The 17565-nt window shown below is 48.3% G+C and overlaps 1 protein-coding gene across 6 annotated transcripts in view; it reads left to right on the plus strand.

Moving 5' to 3' along the window:
* Window positions 1-17565, plus strand: part of syne2b (spectrin repeat containing, nuclear envelope 2b) — a 126571-nt gene that overhangs the window by 28773 nt on the left and 80233 nt on the right. For 5 of the 6 annotated variants that reach the window (XM_056590199.1, XM_056590200.1, XM_056590201.1 and 2 more), the window contains exons 34-43: window positions 53-7858; window positions 9175-9453; window positions 9794-9949; window positions 10521-10777; window positions 11062-13123; window positions 13362-13696; window positions 14113-14257; window positions 14400-14600; window positions 15012-15271; window positions 15822-15966. In XM_056590199.1, coding sequence (XP_056446174.1) covers window positions 53-7858; window positions 9175-9453; window positions 9794-9949; window positions 10521-10777; window positions 11062-13123; window positions 13362-13696; window positions 14113-14257; window positions 14400-14600; window positions 15012-15271; window positions 15822-15966 — 11646 coding nt within the window. The remainder of the gene's footprint in view (window positions 1-52; window positions 7859-9174; window positions 9454-9793; window positions 9950-10520; window positions 10778-11061; window positions 13124-13361; window positions 13697-14112; window positions 14258-14399; window positions 14601-15011; window positions 15272-15821; window positions 15967-17565) is intronic. The other variant, XM_056590204.1, reaches the window with a different exon arrangement.

A 17565-nucleotide genomic window follows, 5' to 3' on the forward strand; every position in this document is an offset into this window, starting at 1 on the left:
TGAACTCACTCAACGCATGCTTGGTTCTGGCTTCATCTTGGCTTAATTTCAGGGGCTTGAAGACAAGAAGAAACACAAGCTGCAAGCCCCTCAGGCCCCTGAGGTCCGTCCAGCTAGAGTGGAGGACGTAGAAATACCAGTAACGGCACCATCAGTAGTAGCACCACCACGGACAATCAGACCCTCTGCAGAGAGGAAGAGCATCACCGTTTCCCAGAAACATACGGAACTCCAGGAACCAATCATCGATAAAGATAAGAGGGAAACCACACACAGCGAAATTGAAACTTCAGTATCTGTAGTGCGAGTCACCACAGAGACGACGTACGTCACTGAAGACAGGACACTGACCGCATCAGAGGCTACAAGTGTGAGTGTACTTTCTGCTGAACCGGCGACTAAGGCTGGGTCCGAAGGAACAAGGAGTACAAAGTCAACTACAACGTCATCTTCAGTGGAGCCCGTAATAGTTAGAGCTGAGCCCCATTTCCCTGTAATAGTATGGGAACCGGTTGACACTGCTGTAGGGGGAACAGACAAGTCTGAGCAGGCCAGAAGACAGGATCTAGACGTTGTTGCTCAGCCTGCTTTACCAGGGTCTATGCAAACGAAGGAGGAATTTTTGATAACGACATCTGGGTTGTCTATTTGCCAGACCAAAATCGCTGTTAAAGAACCACAGCAGTTTCTGGTAACCAGGAGTAATCAGAGTTTGGCTGTTTCAAAAGATCCTTCTCAAGCACTGAATCGGGAACCTAAGGAGAGTCGAGAAGATTCCACTGAGGGATTCAAGATCAAATCGCAAACCATCACTGATGCACAAACTAAGCTGGTAACGAGTGGGAGCAAGTTAGAGACCTCCATTTCATCAGGAACCCTTGATGCAGAACCAAAGGGAACTGAACATGTACAGTCCACGCAAAAGCTAAAAGCTGAGCAAGCTAAGCCTTCTCCTCCTACAAGAAAGTCCAAATCTACCAAGACTTCAGACCCAATCAAAACCGACACTCACGAGCCAATCACACTGGAACAGGCTGAGGTAAGGACTACAGATCACCAGGCCCAAGCAAGTGTTACTGCACCAGTTCCTGTGAAGCCTGAACAAGATCCGACAAATGCTGAAAGTGAAAAGTCTTCTATAATTCCATATTCAACCCCAGCACTGTCAGATACAGCTGTCATGGAGAAAGCCATGGTGGTACCAGCCAGGAAAAAGTCAAAATCTACTGGATCCCCTATTATGCGTGCAACACCTGCACAGTCCAAGCAAACTTCTGAGAGTAATCTGTCTTCTGTTTCTGTGGTAGACCGAGCTTTGCCTGTACCTACCAAGAAAGTGCAAAGCCCCAGAGTTGACACAACAGCAAAACAACTAACGAAAACCACCATTATAACAACTAAAGAAAAGACAGAAAAAACTAAACATGACCTTTCTAGGGTTGAAACATCAAAGAACCAAGATTCAAGCCAAGTTGGGACAGCTAAGGTGGATGTGTGTGTCTCACATCTTGTGCCAAGCAGGAGAAGGTCTAGAGAGATTCCAGAGGACTCTACAGCTTCAGAGCCAGCCTCAGAACTTGCTGTACCTGCTGATGTTCCAACCAAACTTGCTGAATCTGAGACCACTGCTGATGATCAGACTAAGCTTGTACCAACGAGGAGAAAGTCAAAGACATCAGTGACATCTATGAAACTTGATGGAGAACCAGAGCAGAAGATTGCAAGTTCAAAACCTGGCACGCAAACAAGAACCCTTGAGCAAGCTAAGCCTTCACCCACTACAAGAAGGTCAAAATCCACCAAGGCTTCAGAGCCAATCAAAACGAACACCATGAATAAAGAAGCCATCACTGTTCGTACTGAACGAGACCCTGCAAGTGCGTCATTGGTTAATCCAGAGTCATTCATCAGGCCATCCATAGCTGCTGATGTGGAAAAAACAACATCGGAGCGAACCGGTAGCTTGGGCAATAAAACTGTTCCTACAACTTTAGAGACAACATTACCCGTCACTGGACCTGCTGAAGCGAAGATCAAACCAATTCAGACTAAAAAGGAAAGTGCAAGGTCTCCTCTCACAGAAGAGTCAATCACAGGACTGGCCGAGACTGTTGTTGTTTTGGAGGAACCCATTGTGGTACCTGCCAGGAGAAAGTTAAAACCTGATGGATCTCCTATGACACTGGCTGATGTAAAACCTGCACAGTCAACAGAAGACTCTGAGTCTCCTCAGCCTTCTCCCATTGGAAAAGAACAGGCTGCTCTGTCTAATTCACAAAGTACAACCGTCAACGAAATTGTAGAGCCACACTCATTAAAGAAGGTGGCTTTAGTTGTTCTGGATATTCCTGCTTTCCAGACAGCGGACACATGCCCGCAGACATCAATCTCTGAGAGAGCAGGCAGTGCTGGATCGATAGGGGTTGACATCACACTGGGACAGGCATCTAAAAAGTCAGAGCCAACTGTACTTCCTCAACTTTCTCAAAGTCATATAAATGTGCCCCCGTCCCTACTACCTGAGAAACAACATCCAGATGTTCCTGAACCTCAGTCCCCAGACCAGACTTCAGCTCTACGGGCCGAAGCAAGTGTTACTGCACCTATTCCTGTGAAGCCTGAACAAGTTCAGGCCAATCCTGAAAGTGAAAAATCTCCTATAATTCCATATTCAACACCAGCACTGTCAGAAAAAGCTGTCATGGAGAAAGTCATGGTGGTACCAGCCAGGAAAAAGTCTAAATCTTCTGGATCTCCTATTATGCATTCAACACCTGCACAGTCCAAACAAGATCCTGCTGTTTCTGTGGTAGACCGAGCTTTGCCTGTACCTACCAAAAAAGTGCAAAGCTCCAAAGTTGATACAACAGCAAAACAACCAACGAAAACCACCATGACAACAACTAAAGCAAAGACAGAAAAAAACAAACAGGACCTTTCTAGTGTTGAAACATCAAAGAACCAAGATTCAACCCAAGGAGGGACAGCTAAGGTGGACTTTTGTGACTCGCATCTTGTGCCAAGGAACCGAAGGTCTAGAAAGACTCCAGAGGGCTCTACAGCTTCAGAGCCAGCCTCAGTTGTTGCTATACCTGCTGATGTTCCAACAAAGCTGGCTGAATCTGAGACCACTACTGATGATCAGACTAAGCTTGTACCAACGAGGAGAAAGTCAAAGACATCAGTGACATCTATGAAACTTGATGGAGAACCACAGCAGAAGATTGCAAGTTCTAAACCTGGCACGCAAACAAGAACCCTTGAGCAAGCTAAGCCTTCACCCACTACAAGAAGGTCAAAATCCACCAAGGCTTCAGAGCCAATCAAAACTGACACTATGAATAAAGAAGTCATCACTGTTCGTACTGAACAAGACCCTGCAAATGTGTCATTGATTAATCCAGAGTCATTCATCAGGCCATCCATGGCTCCGGATGTGGAAAAAACAACATTGGAGCGAACCGGTACCTTGGGCAATCAAACTGTTTCTCCAACTTTAGAGACAACATCTCCTGTCACTGGACCTGCTGAAGCGAAGATCAAACCAATTCAGACTAAAAAGGAAAGTGCAAGGTCTCCTCTCACAGAAGAGTCAATCACAGGACTGGCAGAGACTGGTGTTGTTTTGGAGGAACCCGTCGTTGTACCTCCCAGGAGAAAGTTAAAGTGTGAGGGATCTCCTATGACACAAGCTGGTGTTAAACCTCCACAGTCAACAGAAGACTCTGAGTCTCCTCAGCCTTCTCCCATTGGAGAAGAACAGGCTGCTCTGTCTAATTCACAAAGTTCAACTGTCCATGAAATGTCAGAGCCACACTCAGAAAAGAAGGTTGCTTTAGTTGTTCTGGATATTCCTGCTTTCCAGACAGCGGACACCTGCCAAAAGACATCCATCTCTGAGAGAGCAGACAGTGCTGGATCGATAGGGGTTGACATCACACTGGGACACGCATCTAAAAAGTCAGAGCCAACTGTACTTCCTCAACCTTCTCAAAGTCATATAAATGTGCCCCCGACCCTACTACCTCAGAAACAACATACAGATGTTCCTGAACCTCAGTCCCCAGACCAGACTTCAGCTCTACGGGCCGAGGCAAGTGTTACTGCACCTGTTCCTGTGAAGCCTGAACAAGTTCAGGCAAATCCTGAAAGTGAAAAATCTCCTACAATTCCATATTCAACCCCAGCACTGTTAGAACCGGCTGTCGTGGAGAAGGCCATGGTGGTTCCAGCCAGGAAAAAGTCAAAATCTGCTGAATCTCCTATGATGCGTTCAAAACCGGCACAGTCCAAGCAAGACTCTGAGACTCCTCTGTCCTCTGTTTCTGTGGTAGACCGAGCTTTGCCTGTACCTACTAAAAAAGTGCAAAGCCCCAGAGTTGACACAAAAACAGCAAAAGAACCAACGAAAACCACCATTACAACAACTAAACTAAAGACAGAAAAAACAAAACAGGACCTTTCTAGTGTTGAAACATCAAAGGACAAAGATTCAACCCCAGTTGGGACAGCTAAGGTGGAATTTTGTGACTCGCATCTTGTGCCAAGGAACAGAAAGTCTCGAAAGAATCCAGAGGACTCTACAGCTTCAGAGCCAGCCTCGAATGTTGCTGCACCTGCTGATGTTCCAACAAAACTGGCTGAATCTGAGACCACTGCAGATGAGCAGACTAAATTTATACCAACAAGGAGAAAGTCAAAGACATCAGTGACATCTATGAAACTTGGTGGAGAACCAGAGCAGAAGATTGCACATGCAAAGCCTGCCATGGAAACAAGAACCCTTGAGCAAGCTAAGCCTTCACCTGCAACAAGAAGGTCAAAATTGACCAAGACTTCAGAGCCAATCAAAACCGAAACTATGGATAAGGAAGTTATCACTGTTCGTACCGAACAAGATCTTCCAAGGCTCACATCATTCAATCCAGAGTTGGTCATCAGGCCATCCAAAGCTACTGTTGGGGAAAAAACATTATTGAAACGAACTGATAACAAGGACAATCAAAAGGTTTCTACAACTTCAGAGCCAACATCACTTGTAACTGGACCTGCTGAAGTAAATATCGAATCATTTCCAACAAAAGACGAAAGTGTCAGGTCTTCTTTCACTGCAGAGTCAATCACAGGACTGGCAGAAACTGGTGCTGTTGTGGAGGAAAGCATTGTGGTACCACCCAGGAGAAAGTTAAAGCCTGATGGACCTCCTATGACACAAGCTGATGTTAAACCAGCTCAGTCAACAGGAGATTCCGAGTCTCCTCAGCCTTCTCCCCATAGTGAAGAACAGGCTGCTCTGTGTAGTTCACAAAGTTCAACAGTCCATGAAATTATAGCGCCACACTCAGTTAAGAAGGTGGCTGTAGTTGTTCTGGATATTCCTGTTTTCCAGACAGTGGAAACATGCCCACAGACATCAAGTTCTGAGAAAGCAGACAGTGCTGGATCGATAGGGGTTGACAGCCCACTGGGACAGGCATCTAAGGAATCAGAGCCATCTGTACTTCCTCAACGTCCTCAAAGTGAAATAGTTGTGCCCCAGTCCTTAATTCCTGAAAGACAACCGCAAGTTGTTCCAAAACCTGAGCCCAAAGACCAGACCAAATCCCATCAGGAACTTGCAAGTGTAACTGCACCTGTGGCTGTGAAGACACAACAATTTCAGGCAAAACCTGGAATTCCAATAAGGAAAAAGTCATCAGCTACATCTGCTGATGGTCAGACCAAATCTGTCACTAGTACTGGGGAGAAGGCCAAGCTTGTATCACCAACCAGGGGAACATTGGAGACATCAATAAAACCTGCTGATACCGAACCAGAATCCAGCAAGGATAGTGATCGTCTTCTGTCCTCAACGAGTTCAAATCCTGATATAAAAAGCTTTGTAATGATAACCGACAATAAGACCGCTGATGTCTTCACTGTGGAACCCAAAGAGGTATCGGATCTCATGAATCTGGAAAGTTGCGTTAACCGAGAGTCTGTCACAATGGAAACCGTGACTGCTGTTGTGAAAGAAGCACAGCTTGTACCAACCAGAAGAAAGTCTCAGACTGCGCTTTCATCTGTGCAACCTACTGATGTACAACAGCAACAACAGAAAGAAAGTGCGGGTCCTTTGTCCCCACAAAGTCCCAGATCTGAAATTAAAAGGCCTTTTGTGGAGGAATGTCCCAAACTTGCAAAAACCTCAGAACCAGAAACCATTTGTATCGTTGATGTCAAGCCTGAACAAACTCAAAGAGAGCCCATCGGTTTGGACTCTTCCACAAAACTCCAGAAGTCTGTCCCAATACTGCCTAAAAATGCCGGAGTTCTGGAAGCTAAGCCTGGACCGACCAGAAAAGAGAAGCTGACATCTGAGCCGGAAAAAGAGGAGGAGCCTGAAATTCCGAAATCATCCAAACCTTCCGATCCAAGTCCAACTACTGTTGTAAAAGAAACAAAAGCTATTCTAACTGGCAGCAAGGGTCAAGATGATTCCACTGGTGCTGTTGCAGAAGCACCTGGAATTCCAATAAGGAAAAAGTCATCAGCTACATCTGCTGATGTTCAGACCAAATCTGTCACTAGTACTGGGGAAAAGACCAAGCTTGTTACACAGACCAGGAGAACGTCAGACACATCAATGAAACCTGCTGATGCGGCACCTGAATCCAGCAAGGATAGTGAAACAGCCAAAAACACTGACGTCTTCACTGTTGAACCCAAGGAGGTATCGGATCTCATGAATCTGGAAAGTTGTGTTAGCCGAGAGTCTGTCACAATGGAGACAATGACTGCTGTTGTGGAAGTAGCACAGTGCGTGCCAACCAGAAGAATGTCTCAGCCTGCGCTTTCATCTGTGCAACTTACTGGTTTACAAGAGCAACAACAGAAAGATAGTGAGGGTCCTTTGTCCCCACAAAGTCCCAGATCTGACATTAAAAGACCTTTTGTGGAGGAATGTCCCAAACTTGCCAAAACTTCAGAACCAGGAACCATTTGCTTCGGTGATGTCAAGCCTGAACAAACTCAAAAAGAGCCAAGCAGTTTGGAATCTTCCATACAACTCCATAAATCCCTCCCAAGAGAGCCTGAAACTGCTGGAGTTCTGGAAGCTAAACCTTTAAAAGAGACACAATCTTTGCTTACTGAGAGCAAGGGTCCAGGTGATTCCAAAGCTGCTGCTGATCATGTTAAACGCTCAGAAGCTAAGGTAGAATCTAAAGATGAAATTAATCTTGTCCCAGCTAGTATCAAGTCAAATCTGGAACTTTCCTCTATTTTGCTGCCAATTGATGCTCAACAAGTACCAACAGAAACTAAAATTGTCATAATGGGACACACCTTACATGGATCAACCAAAACCAAGAGCCCAGAACAAGTCACAACTTCTGAAACACTTTCTTCTTCTGGGAAAACCTTTGGACACCTTAAGCCTGGGGAAATGATGGACCTTGAAAGACCAGCAGAAATCTCTATGAATCTTGAAGAGACAAACAAGGGCAAGGGGTCAACAGAGCAGTCAGTCTCTTATTCTGAGGCTCATGATCGTCCTGGCACTCCAAATGTCCAACAAAGTGTAGGTAGCACAAAGGACGGTGAAACTATTGTAGAGGTGGAGATCAGTCCAATGTCTGAGCAGAGTCGTGTACAGAGTAGCATAGAAATACAAGTTGTTGATCCAATGGCTTCACCTTTTGACCAACAAGACCCGGGGAGTGTGGTGTCATTGATCATTACAGATTCAGTCACGGGTCCATCCATTACTGCTGTTGTGGATAAAACAGAGAGTCTAGAAGTTTCTAAGACGTCTGAGTCATCAAAATATGTTACTGGACCTCCTGATGTGAAGACCTCCAAACCTGACCAGATGAAGGTGAGATGGCTGTGTGAGTTTGTGCGGTGACTCATTCTGAGAGTTTTGCTAGACCAGCATATCTCTGTTTTTTGGGGGGAATGCACGGCATGCAGTGTCTAAAGTCACCAGGTTTCTGTCATCTGTCTTATTAATCAACCTCTGTCAGAGTTTAGTGTTTAAAGTCACCGTGTTTATGTCATTATCTGTCATATCAATTTACATCTGTCAGAGTTGAGCATTCAGAGAGGCGTATGAATGCAATGTTTTTTTTAAAGCATTAAGCAGTAAGTCATATTGGCACTGTATGTCATTAATGGCAATGTTTGTTATGCTTAAAAAGTTGCTTTGCAATTATTTTACATTTATCATCATTCAAGTTCTTAAAAATCCCTTTCCTGGGCCTCACTATTCATCATCTTGGCTACCTGCATACTAACGGTGTAGTGAACAGTTCCTCCTGTTCTAGTCACTTTGTGTCTAACTGGTATCCGTATGCGGACATCCATTTTTATTCTCACTTGGATGGCTTAAAAATCCATCCAAGGATTTGGATGGATGCATTTTCCAAAGAAAATGAAACAAAATTAAATTGAGATGGATAGAATATAATTGCTCCTCTTTTGGGCTTTCTGCAGATTGATGATGAAAACAAAGAGAAGGGGAGAGAAAGGGTAGCAGAAGAGAGATAAAGGAGGAGCGATAGAGAAAGGAGAGAGAGAGATGGAGAGAAAGAGGATAGTGGGGAAGAGAATGCAAAAAGACCGAGGCATCAGTGGTATGAGAGACAGGAAGAGACGAAGACCAGGAGAGGGAGGGAGGTACACACCGCTCTGTGTGGCTTCTGGGGCGTAATGGATATCCTCCTTTGTATCCACACATTGAGTCAGTCCCCTCTTTCCAACGGTCGCTGTTATTGGGTTTTTATTTTACTTGTGTTTGCCCAGTCCGAGCAGCACACACCTGGGGGCTGTGTCGGGCGGTTAGGGGGCCGGGGTTAGCTGGCAGCACCTACAACACCCCTGGTTGGCAATACAAGCCGACTCCAAGTCTTTTTTATAGTTAGGGCTGGGGAGTCGTAGGAGTCGTAAGAGCTGTTTCACATCGAATTTTATTACCAGTTATGGTTGAAGCATTGAAGGAATTAGGTAGGAAATATAAAAGTAGATTCAATTCAGAAACACTTTCCTTTGCAATATTATCATCCAAAAACATCCAGAAATAATTCAAGGAAGCAGCACTCATGTAGTTCTTTCTATTTGACAGTTAGATGATCATCTAGTCGCCTCAAGCTGTATCCTGTCTTTTGTTAAATGTTTTTCGTTCATCCCTCACAGACCCATCAGTCCCAGAGCACAGAAAATAAGCCGGGATCACGAGCAGTACCACTGGGGTCCACACCTGATGGTGTGAGAGCTTCAGATGAGGGTTTGAGATCTGAGGAGAAAGCCCTGGTGGAGGTCCTTCCTACAGGGGAAACCCAGGGTACCCTTTCAGCTGGTCTGGTCTACACCAGTGGCCCGGTTCTGGAGGGACCCGAAGACCAGCCCATGGAGGATGTGCTCTCAGAGGTCCACCAGCTTCTCGGGACTGGACCTGATTGTCTCATCCTGAAGGTAGGCCTTCGTACCCGGGGGGGGGGGAGTATAGTGGTGAGGGTGTCCAACTTTCAGCCAAAAGGTTCTGGGTTTGATCCCCGTGTCCACAGACTACCTGTAGGCATCCTAGAGCAAGATGCCCCCTAACCTCTACCTGCTCCTTAACGACATGGATCTATATTTAATCTATCTCGCTTTGGATGAAATTAGTAAACTACGAATTGTTAATGGGCGAGTTGACAAACATATATTCGAAGTTATCCCCCTGCTACACCTTATTGCAGCCTGCTGTCATCCACCACCCGTCCATAACCAATTAAAGTCCACCCACCTCTGGTTCTTGTTTTCCATCCTGAAGGGAGAGCTTGAGGAGGACCCGGCACCGGTTCTGGATACGTCCATCAGGGACCTGGAGGTTCGTCTCAACAGGCTGGAGACCAGAGTTCTGGCCTGCAGGAACCGACCGACAGACCTCAGCCCAGATGCTATGGCCCTGCAATTGGAAGAGGCCCAGGTAAGGAGTCATCTCAACAGGGCAGACAGCTAAGCATTATCTCCAACATGTCTCCGAGCAAAATTAGATTTGACTATTTAGTTATTCAACATATGTTTCAGGCACATGAATGATTGAGAAGGTAGGGGTTAGGGGAGATGATCATTGGGGATCGAACCCGTTACCTTTCGGCTGGGAGTCAAACATCTTTACCATTAGAGTGGTTAATCTCAAGGTTAGAAATGCTGAGATGGTTAAGTCCAGTCAAGTGTTTGGGCATCATAATTGACAATAAGGAAGGATAAGGAAGTGCCAACTACCTTCATTTAGAATTGAAGTTCCTGCCCTCTGGTTTCCGCCTCGGACAACCATTCATCAAAACAAACGTTATTTCTCTTTCATACCTTCAGCCATTTTACTGCTGAAGTAGGAGCAGTGAAGCAAATGAAGTAGTACTTTTTAAAATTATATTGTAACTTTGTACGTTCGCTTTTAATCCAATACCCCCCGGGGTCAATCTCTTCACCATCTTCTGATGCTGACCACTCCGTGTGTGTGTGTCGTGTGTGTGTGTGTAATGTCGTGTCTCCAGGAGTGCCTCAGAGCGTCCCAGACCCAGGTCTTGCTGCTGACCCGGCCCAGCCCGGAGCTGGAGGGGGGGGCTGCGCCAGGTCAGCAGGAGGAGCTGGAGCACCTTGAGGGTCAGTGGAGCGCTGCGGTCGGGGACTCCTCCACCCTGGTCCGGAGTAAGGAGGCTCGTCTTCGGCTGGTGAGCATCTACACCGGGCAGACGGAGGTCGCAAGGGCCACCCTGGAGGGACTCGAGACAGAGCTGGAGGCTGGAGGCCGGTGAGTGTTCATGAAGCTGTTGAGAGTATTTGAATTGAAATTGTTTGGCTGATTTTATGACGATGAGACGTCACTGAGGGACAGTTATATTAATAAATATCAGAAAGAGATATACAAACATATCTGCTCAATGAGTAGTAGAAGTTAAATGTAAACGCAGAATTTGAATTGGAGTCAAAACAGTATTGATCACTTTTAGGATTAATGCCTCTCCTAAATGACAAAAGAGTTCAATAATGAACTGACTTTAACTGACACTAACTGACTCCTTGTGCCTCGTGCAGAGTTCCAGACGAGACCAGCTCCAATGAGGAGGAGCGTCTGCACTCCTTCCTACGACATATGGAGGAGAACAGGACGGTTCTTGGAGAACTGGTCCTCACCCACTCTGAGCTCGTGCCCGAACTGAGCCCCTCTAACCAAGGAACCGTGCAGAGACAGCTGAGGGCACTACAAGACCGGTGGAGAAGCCTGGAGAACGCTGCAGAGAGGAGCCTTCATGCCTTGAAGGCCATCTCGTGCGACTATAGCACCTTTCTCTATGAGATGTCCAGTATTGAGGAACAACTGGAGGACGTCAGCATGTGCCTCGAGGCTCCAGCCACCCCGGAGTGGGACCCCACGAGGGCCCAGGAGCTCATGGTGGCCAGCGCTGTGCTGGCTGCCACCCAGCAGAGGTACCTCCTCCTCCTGCAGGCGTCAGATGCGCTAGACCAGAGCTCCCGGCAGGGGGAGAACCAATCAACGAAGACGGAGCAACGGCTCCAAAAGACCAAACTACAGTTGGAGCAGACAGCGGAGCGCCTGGCCTTCCAGACCCCCAGCAGCACTAACCCCACCTTGGAGAAGATTGTGAGGGTGATCCGAGATGCCTTCATTTGGGCGAAGCAGACGGAGGTTCACATCAAGACGAAGAGGGGGAAGATCGCTCTCCTCCCTGAGGACGTCCACCGGCAGATCAGAGACCTGAAGAAGTTGCAGTCAGAGGTGATGGTGAAGCAGGGCCAGTTGGAGGTTCTGCTGGAGGAGGTGACGGAGCTCTTTCCCCAGATGGACCAGGAAAAGGAGGTGCCCATGGTACGCTCTTCCCTGGAAGACCTCAATCTACTCTCGATGTCCACCACCGAGGATCTGACAACAGCTGTGAGGGAGATCGAGTCCGGCCTGCAAAACCGAGAGAAGATGTCCGAGCAGATTGCCGACGTGGATGCCTGGGTGGTGTGGTACTTCCTCCAGAAGGCGTCCAGAAGAGGAGAGGAGGACGTTTCTGTGTCTGGTTTTGACCGCCAATCTCGTCAGATCTGGGAGACCCTGGCCGATGCTGAGAAGCAAAGTGCGGTTTGTGAGGCTCTTCTCATGAAGAGCAAAGACATCTTCTCTGAGCTGAGCGTCACAGAGAACCGTTTCCTGCATGCAAAGCTGACCGACCTCAAGGAGGACATCACCAACATCACCAGCTACGCATTGACCAAGAAACAAGACCTGGAGTCGCGTGTACAGACTCAAGAAGCATCCGAGCAGAAGGTGGCTGCCTTGGAGAAAAATCTGAGGCAAATGCTGGTTGACCTCAACAGACACCGCTTCCCTGTCACCAGAGAGTCCCTGCGCACCATGGAAGCCTTAAAACACATGATAGTCGAGCACAAGAGCCAGGTGGACCAGCTCCATGCCAGCATCCCACTGGGTAAGAGGAGGGAACTCTTATCCGTTAACTGGGAGCTTTACGGCAAGATGTCCAAGCTGGACCAGAAGGCCAGGGATCACGAGTGCTACCTCAACCTGAGGCAGAGCATGGAGGACATCCAGGACAACATGGAGCAGGAGATCTTCCAGACCAAGGAGGAGAGCCGAGGAGTGGGAGAGAGGTACAGGATGTGCAACTCCCTCCTTGCCCGGTTCCCTCTGGTGAAGGCCATGAGCGAAGACGCTGGCGGGAAGCTCCAGAGTATCTCCTCAGACCTGTACCCCTCCCAGCTGACGGTGGAGCGCCAGAGACTGGAGCAGGTCGTGGAGAAAATGGACGACTGGGAGGTGAAGGTGCGCAACAACCTCATTATTGTGCAGTGGAATGTCCTCAAAGAACTGGACCTCCAGACAGAGTGGAGGTCCACGCGTGGCCTGTTGGACGCCACCCTGAGGCAGCTGCGGTCCTCGGTTGTGTCGGAGCCAAAGGAGGCGGAGATGGTGAAGGAGCAGCGCAGGATGTTGTCTATGAACAAGATCTTGGAGTACAAAGTGAAAGAGTATGAGATCTTGGAGCAGAGGAAAGGCAACGGCCAGGAAAGTAGATCTCGGGATCTTGTGACCTTGAAGAATACGGTGCTGCAAGAATGCGACTCCCGAATGGCAAGTGATTTATTGGATTAAATTGGGCTTATTATTTATTTCATCATTCATCATCAATTTAATAGTTAAAACCATGCAGAGCATTTGTACAAAGCAACCAAGCAATAAATGACGATATAAACATCTCGCATATTTAGTGGCTTCCCTAAAAAGAAGTTCCTGGATTGTTTGGAGGAAACTTGATTTATTCTGAAAAATAGGCATCTAATTTCAACTATACCTTTCTTCTTAATGACAGAAAAACATCACAAGTGCGAAGGAGAGCCTGAGGAGCTACACCCAGGGAGTCCAAACTGCCGTCCACTTCCTGCTGGAGGCAGAGGCCTCCCTCCTGCCGGTCCACGACCCAGCGGGGGACTGCTCCTCCGGGCTACAGGAGCTCCAGCAAACCCTGGTATCCCTAGAGCAGCGGTACCAGGACCACTTGGACCAGATCCAGGCTCTGGTGCCCAGTCACCCCCACCTCAACTCCCAGAAGGTGGAGCAGCTCCACCGGGAGGTTCTGAGTGGTCTCTTGGTGAGGATGACCACCTTCAGGGCCCAGGCTCTCATCCGGACCCAGGAACTCACCAGGTAAGACCTAGGAGCACAACGCACTAACCAAGGGGAATAAGAGCCGGATGGTAATGTGGCTAGACCAAGCCAACCGGATTTTAGGTTGTATCTCCAACTTCCACATTCTTGTTCAAGATTTATTATTAATACACAGACTTCCTATCTGTCCTGTAACATGTTGTACTGTAACAGCTAAGGGGTAGGGGTTGAGGGTTAGGGTTAGTGGAGAGGCTTTGTAACAGAAGATACATCACATGAAATTCTTAGCCAATTGAATCACCTAGAGGTTATCATTAAGGACATTAAGTATCTGTCCTAAAGGACATTTACAGAACACAAACCCTCATCTGTACGAGGTATGAGCCTCGTACACAACACATGGTGAGACCTCTCTCAGACATGAACCACTGAGGGTGTTCTGATGTCTTCTGCAGGTGTGCTGAGCAGAGCAGGAGGCACCTGTGCAGAGTGGAGGAGATCAGCGAATGTGTGAACACCCAGGAGGATACTCTCTCCCGCTGTCTCTCCTCCAAGGTCTCCTCCCTCTCCGACTGCAGCCAGCAGCAGAGTCAGCTCAAGGTAACACCTTTACCAATTAAATGAATTAACAGATTAACATATTGAGTTCAACGTTCAAGCACTTTGTAGGTCTAATCTGTAAGGTCCAAATCGAACAACATTTCGTCTCCCGTCACTCTGACCCTCTCTCTGGTGTCTGCAGTCTCTCTCAGAGGAGGTGGGCGCAACCCTGGGTCGCCTGGAGGCCCTGGAGGATACCTGCTCTGAGCAGGGTTGCCGTGGAGACAGGGAGGCGGCGGTGGCTGCCCTCTGGTGGCAGCTGAGCACACTGCAGCAGGATGCCCTGGACCTCAGCACCCAGGCTGGCCGGAAAGCCGCTGAGTGGAGCGAGATCTCCAAGAGTGTGAGTGAAGCTCAGAGTCTGGTGACGACACTGTGTCCTCTGCATGGAAATAAGAGCATCTTCATTGCAGTGGGTCTTGAGATCATCTGCGGACTGTAAAGACATCGCTAGAGTGACACGGCAGAACGCACACTGCGGATACATATTCTAACAGATGTCCTCCTCTTCACTTTCTCCTCACCTCCCCTCCTCTTCACCTCCTCCTCCTCTTTAACTTCTCCCCCTCCTCTTTGCCTCTTCTTTTTAACCTCATCCTCCTCACCTCCTCCCCTCACCTCCTCCCCTCCTTCCCCTCACCTCCTCCACTCCTTCCCCTCACCTCCTCCCTTGTCCTCCCCCTTACTTCCTCCTCGTCCTCCCCTCGTCCTCCCCATTGCTACCTCCTCTTCCTCCTCCTCTTCCTCCCCCCAGCTGGAGCAAACCTCCTCCCTGTTGGATGAGGTGGAGGCGGAGGCACCAGGAGGTGCTCCGGGGAGCGCCTCCAGCGAGGAGCTCCAGGACCAGGTGCAGCTGTGGGACCAGTACCAGGAGCGTCTGGACTGGGAGCACCGGGCCCTCTCGGCCCTGGAGCTCCGCATCGCCCGGCTGCTGGGGGTCCCCGCCCACCTGGAGCAGGCCCCGCCCACCCCGTTGTGCCAGCAGGTGCAGGCCATGCAGGGGCGGTACCACAGGTGAGACACAGGAAGCCCCACTTCGCTTTCAAAGTAAAAGTTTCCCGGTTTCCGGTTGAATATTGTGTGCGTGTTAGGAGGTCCTCAAGCAGCGTTCATGGGGCGGCATGTGGCTCAGGAGGTAGAGCGTGTTTATTGGTTACCAGAAGGTTGCTAGTTTGATCCCCGGCTCCTCCAAGAGTGTTGAGGTGTCCCTGAGCAAGACACATCTCCTTTACTGCTCCCTATGATATGGCTGTCGCCTTGCACGGTCTACAAAAGTGCTTTGAGTTGCCACTGGTTAGAAAAGCGCTACATAAATGCAGCTAATTTACCATTCATCGCTTACCATACATTACAATAAGACGGCTTCCAATGCTGTGCAAAACAAGTAAGGAATAAAACAGACTGACAAAGAGAAACATAAGAATTACAAGGCAATAAGCAGAGCTTTTATCCAAAAGGACCTCCGGTCAATTAAGCCCCACGTCAGTAAGCATGTCTCAGGGGTGGCTACAGATAGAACCCAACCGACCCTTCGTTTCCTCTTCCTCTGTGTGTGCTCCTCTAGTCTGGAGGAGAGGAGCTGTGCGGGCCGGGAGCTTTTCTCCTCGGAGCTGGAGGAGCGAGAGAAGGTTCTGGAGGACCTGCAGGGCGCCCGCCTGTGGCTGGAGGCAGCGGACCTTACCCTGGATGGGCCGCACCCGGACCTGCAGGTAGAGAGCCTGGGGTATCTGGGTACCCCCCCCCCCCCCAGCTCAGTCTGAACCTGGTTTCACCTCAATTAGGTCCTATTCCAATAACGGTCAGACACAATGTTATTCGGTCAAATTAAATGTATTAAGTTAAATATGAGTTGTTTCAAATCCATTTAATCTCAACTCAGTTTATTCCATGGCATTACATTCAAATCTGTTGTATGAAGTTCACATGCTACTGATATCTGGTTGAAGTAAACACTGTTCTCTTGCTAGCTGTGGCCTTTCTGTAGTGGTTTTAGACCAACACATAGAGTTACACTTTGGAAAAACTATTGGACATGGAATCTAACTGGCAACATCCAATAAAAAGGATAAGAGACCGAATCAACACACACGCGCACGCACGCACGCACGCGCGCGCACCTACACACACACACACACACACACACACACACACACACACACACACACACACACACACACACACACACACACACACACACACACACACACACACACACACACACACAGCCCAGTTGAGAGGGTTTGAAGCAGGGCTTTGTTTATGCGTTAGAGACTCCGGTTGAAACCGTTGGAATCAGAACCATCCCCCCCCCCCCCCTCTGTTATGGTGACTGCCCCCTCCACCTTGAAGAGGGTCTCTTTGATAGTGCTCCCCCCCCCCTGTACCAGACAGCTTTTGTTCTGCCGTAATTGGATCCTCCCTCTGGTCCTTGAGGTAGTTCAGTACTGGGCCTGCACGCTAGGTCCAACGCACGCTAACGCACGTTAATACACACAAACACACACACACACACACACGCACACACACACAAATCCCATTCATTCAACTCAAAACAGACACTTACAAACAAAAGCACCCGCACACAGACATACACACACTTGGTGTGCACACAAAAGTGAGTACCGTATACACGCACACAGAGACACACACACATATATGGACACGCACACTGTTTCCCAGGCTGGTACCGAGGTGCACCTGTCTCTGTCTGCAGTAGTCCACGTCCTGTACCGTACGGTCGGAGCTCCGTCTGTTAGATCACTGAGCTGGACCAGGGGAGACCGGACTATGTGGACCAGGAGGGGGGAGACTGTTAGATCACTGAGCTGGACCAGGGGAGACCGGACTATGTGGTCCAGAAGGGGGGGCAGTGACCGGTTGTATGGGTGAGGGCAGAGGGGAGGAGGAGACAGACTGGGTCGACTGGCGGTGTAATCTGCTGAGTAGTAAGTTCTACAGCGATGGATCAGGCTGATCTTGTTGCTTCTTTTAAAGTGCCTATTTTTGTGAAATCGATATAATACCTAAAAGAGAGTCAGGCGAAGCAAGACTATATTTTGGCTGTTGGTTAGCTGTAGCATGTTCCACTTAAATGTACTTTCAGGAGAAACAGGTTAATATTAACAGAGCAGCACAAGCCTGTGTATCACGGTGTTGTTATCAAGATAATTTACTCAACCTTTGTGTGCACATCTGACTGACTCATTTTAAAACATGCTCATTTGAAATGGTTTATTTCATTCTCATTTTAAATGATCCTTCTCCTATTTATATCATTCTCTCTCCGTCCCACACAAACGCACGCACAA

The sequence above is a fragment of the Gadus chalcogrammus genome, chromosome 5 (assembly GCF_026213295.1).
Source record: "Gadus chalcogrammus isolate NIFS_2021 chromosome 5, NIFS_Gcha_1.0, whole genome shotgun sequence".
Lineage (NCBI taxonomy): Eukaryota > Metazoa > Chordata > Actinopteri > Gadiformes > Gadidae > Gadus > Gadus chalcogrammus.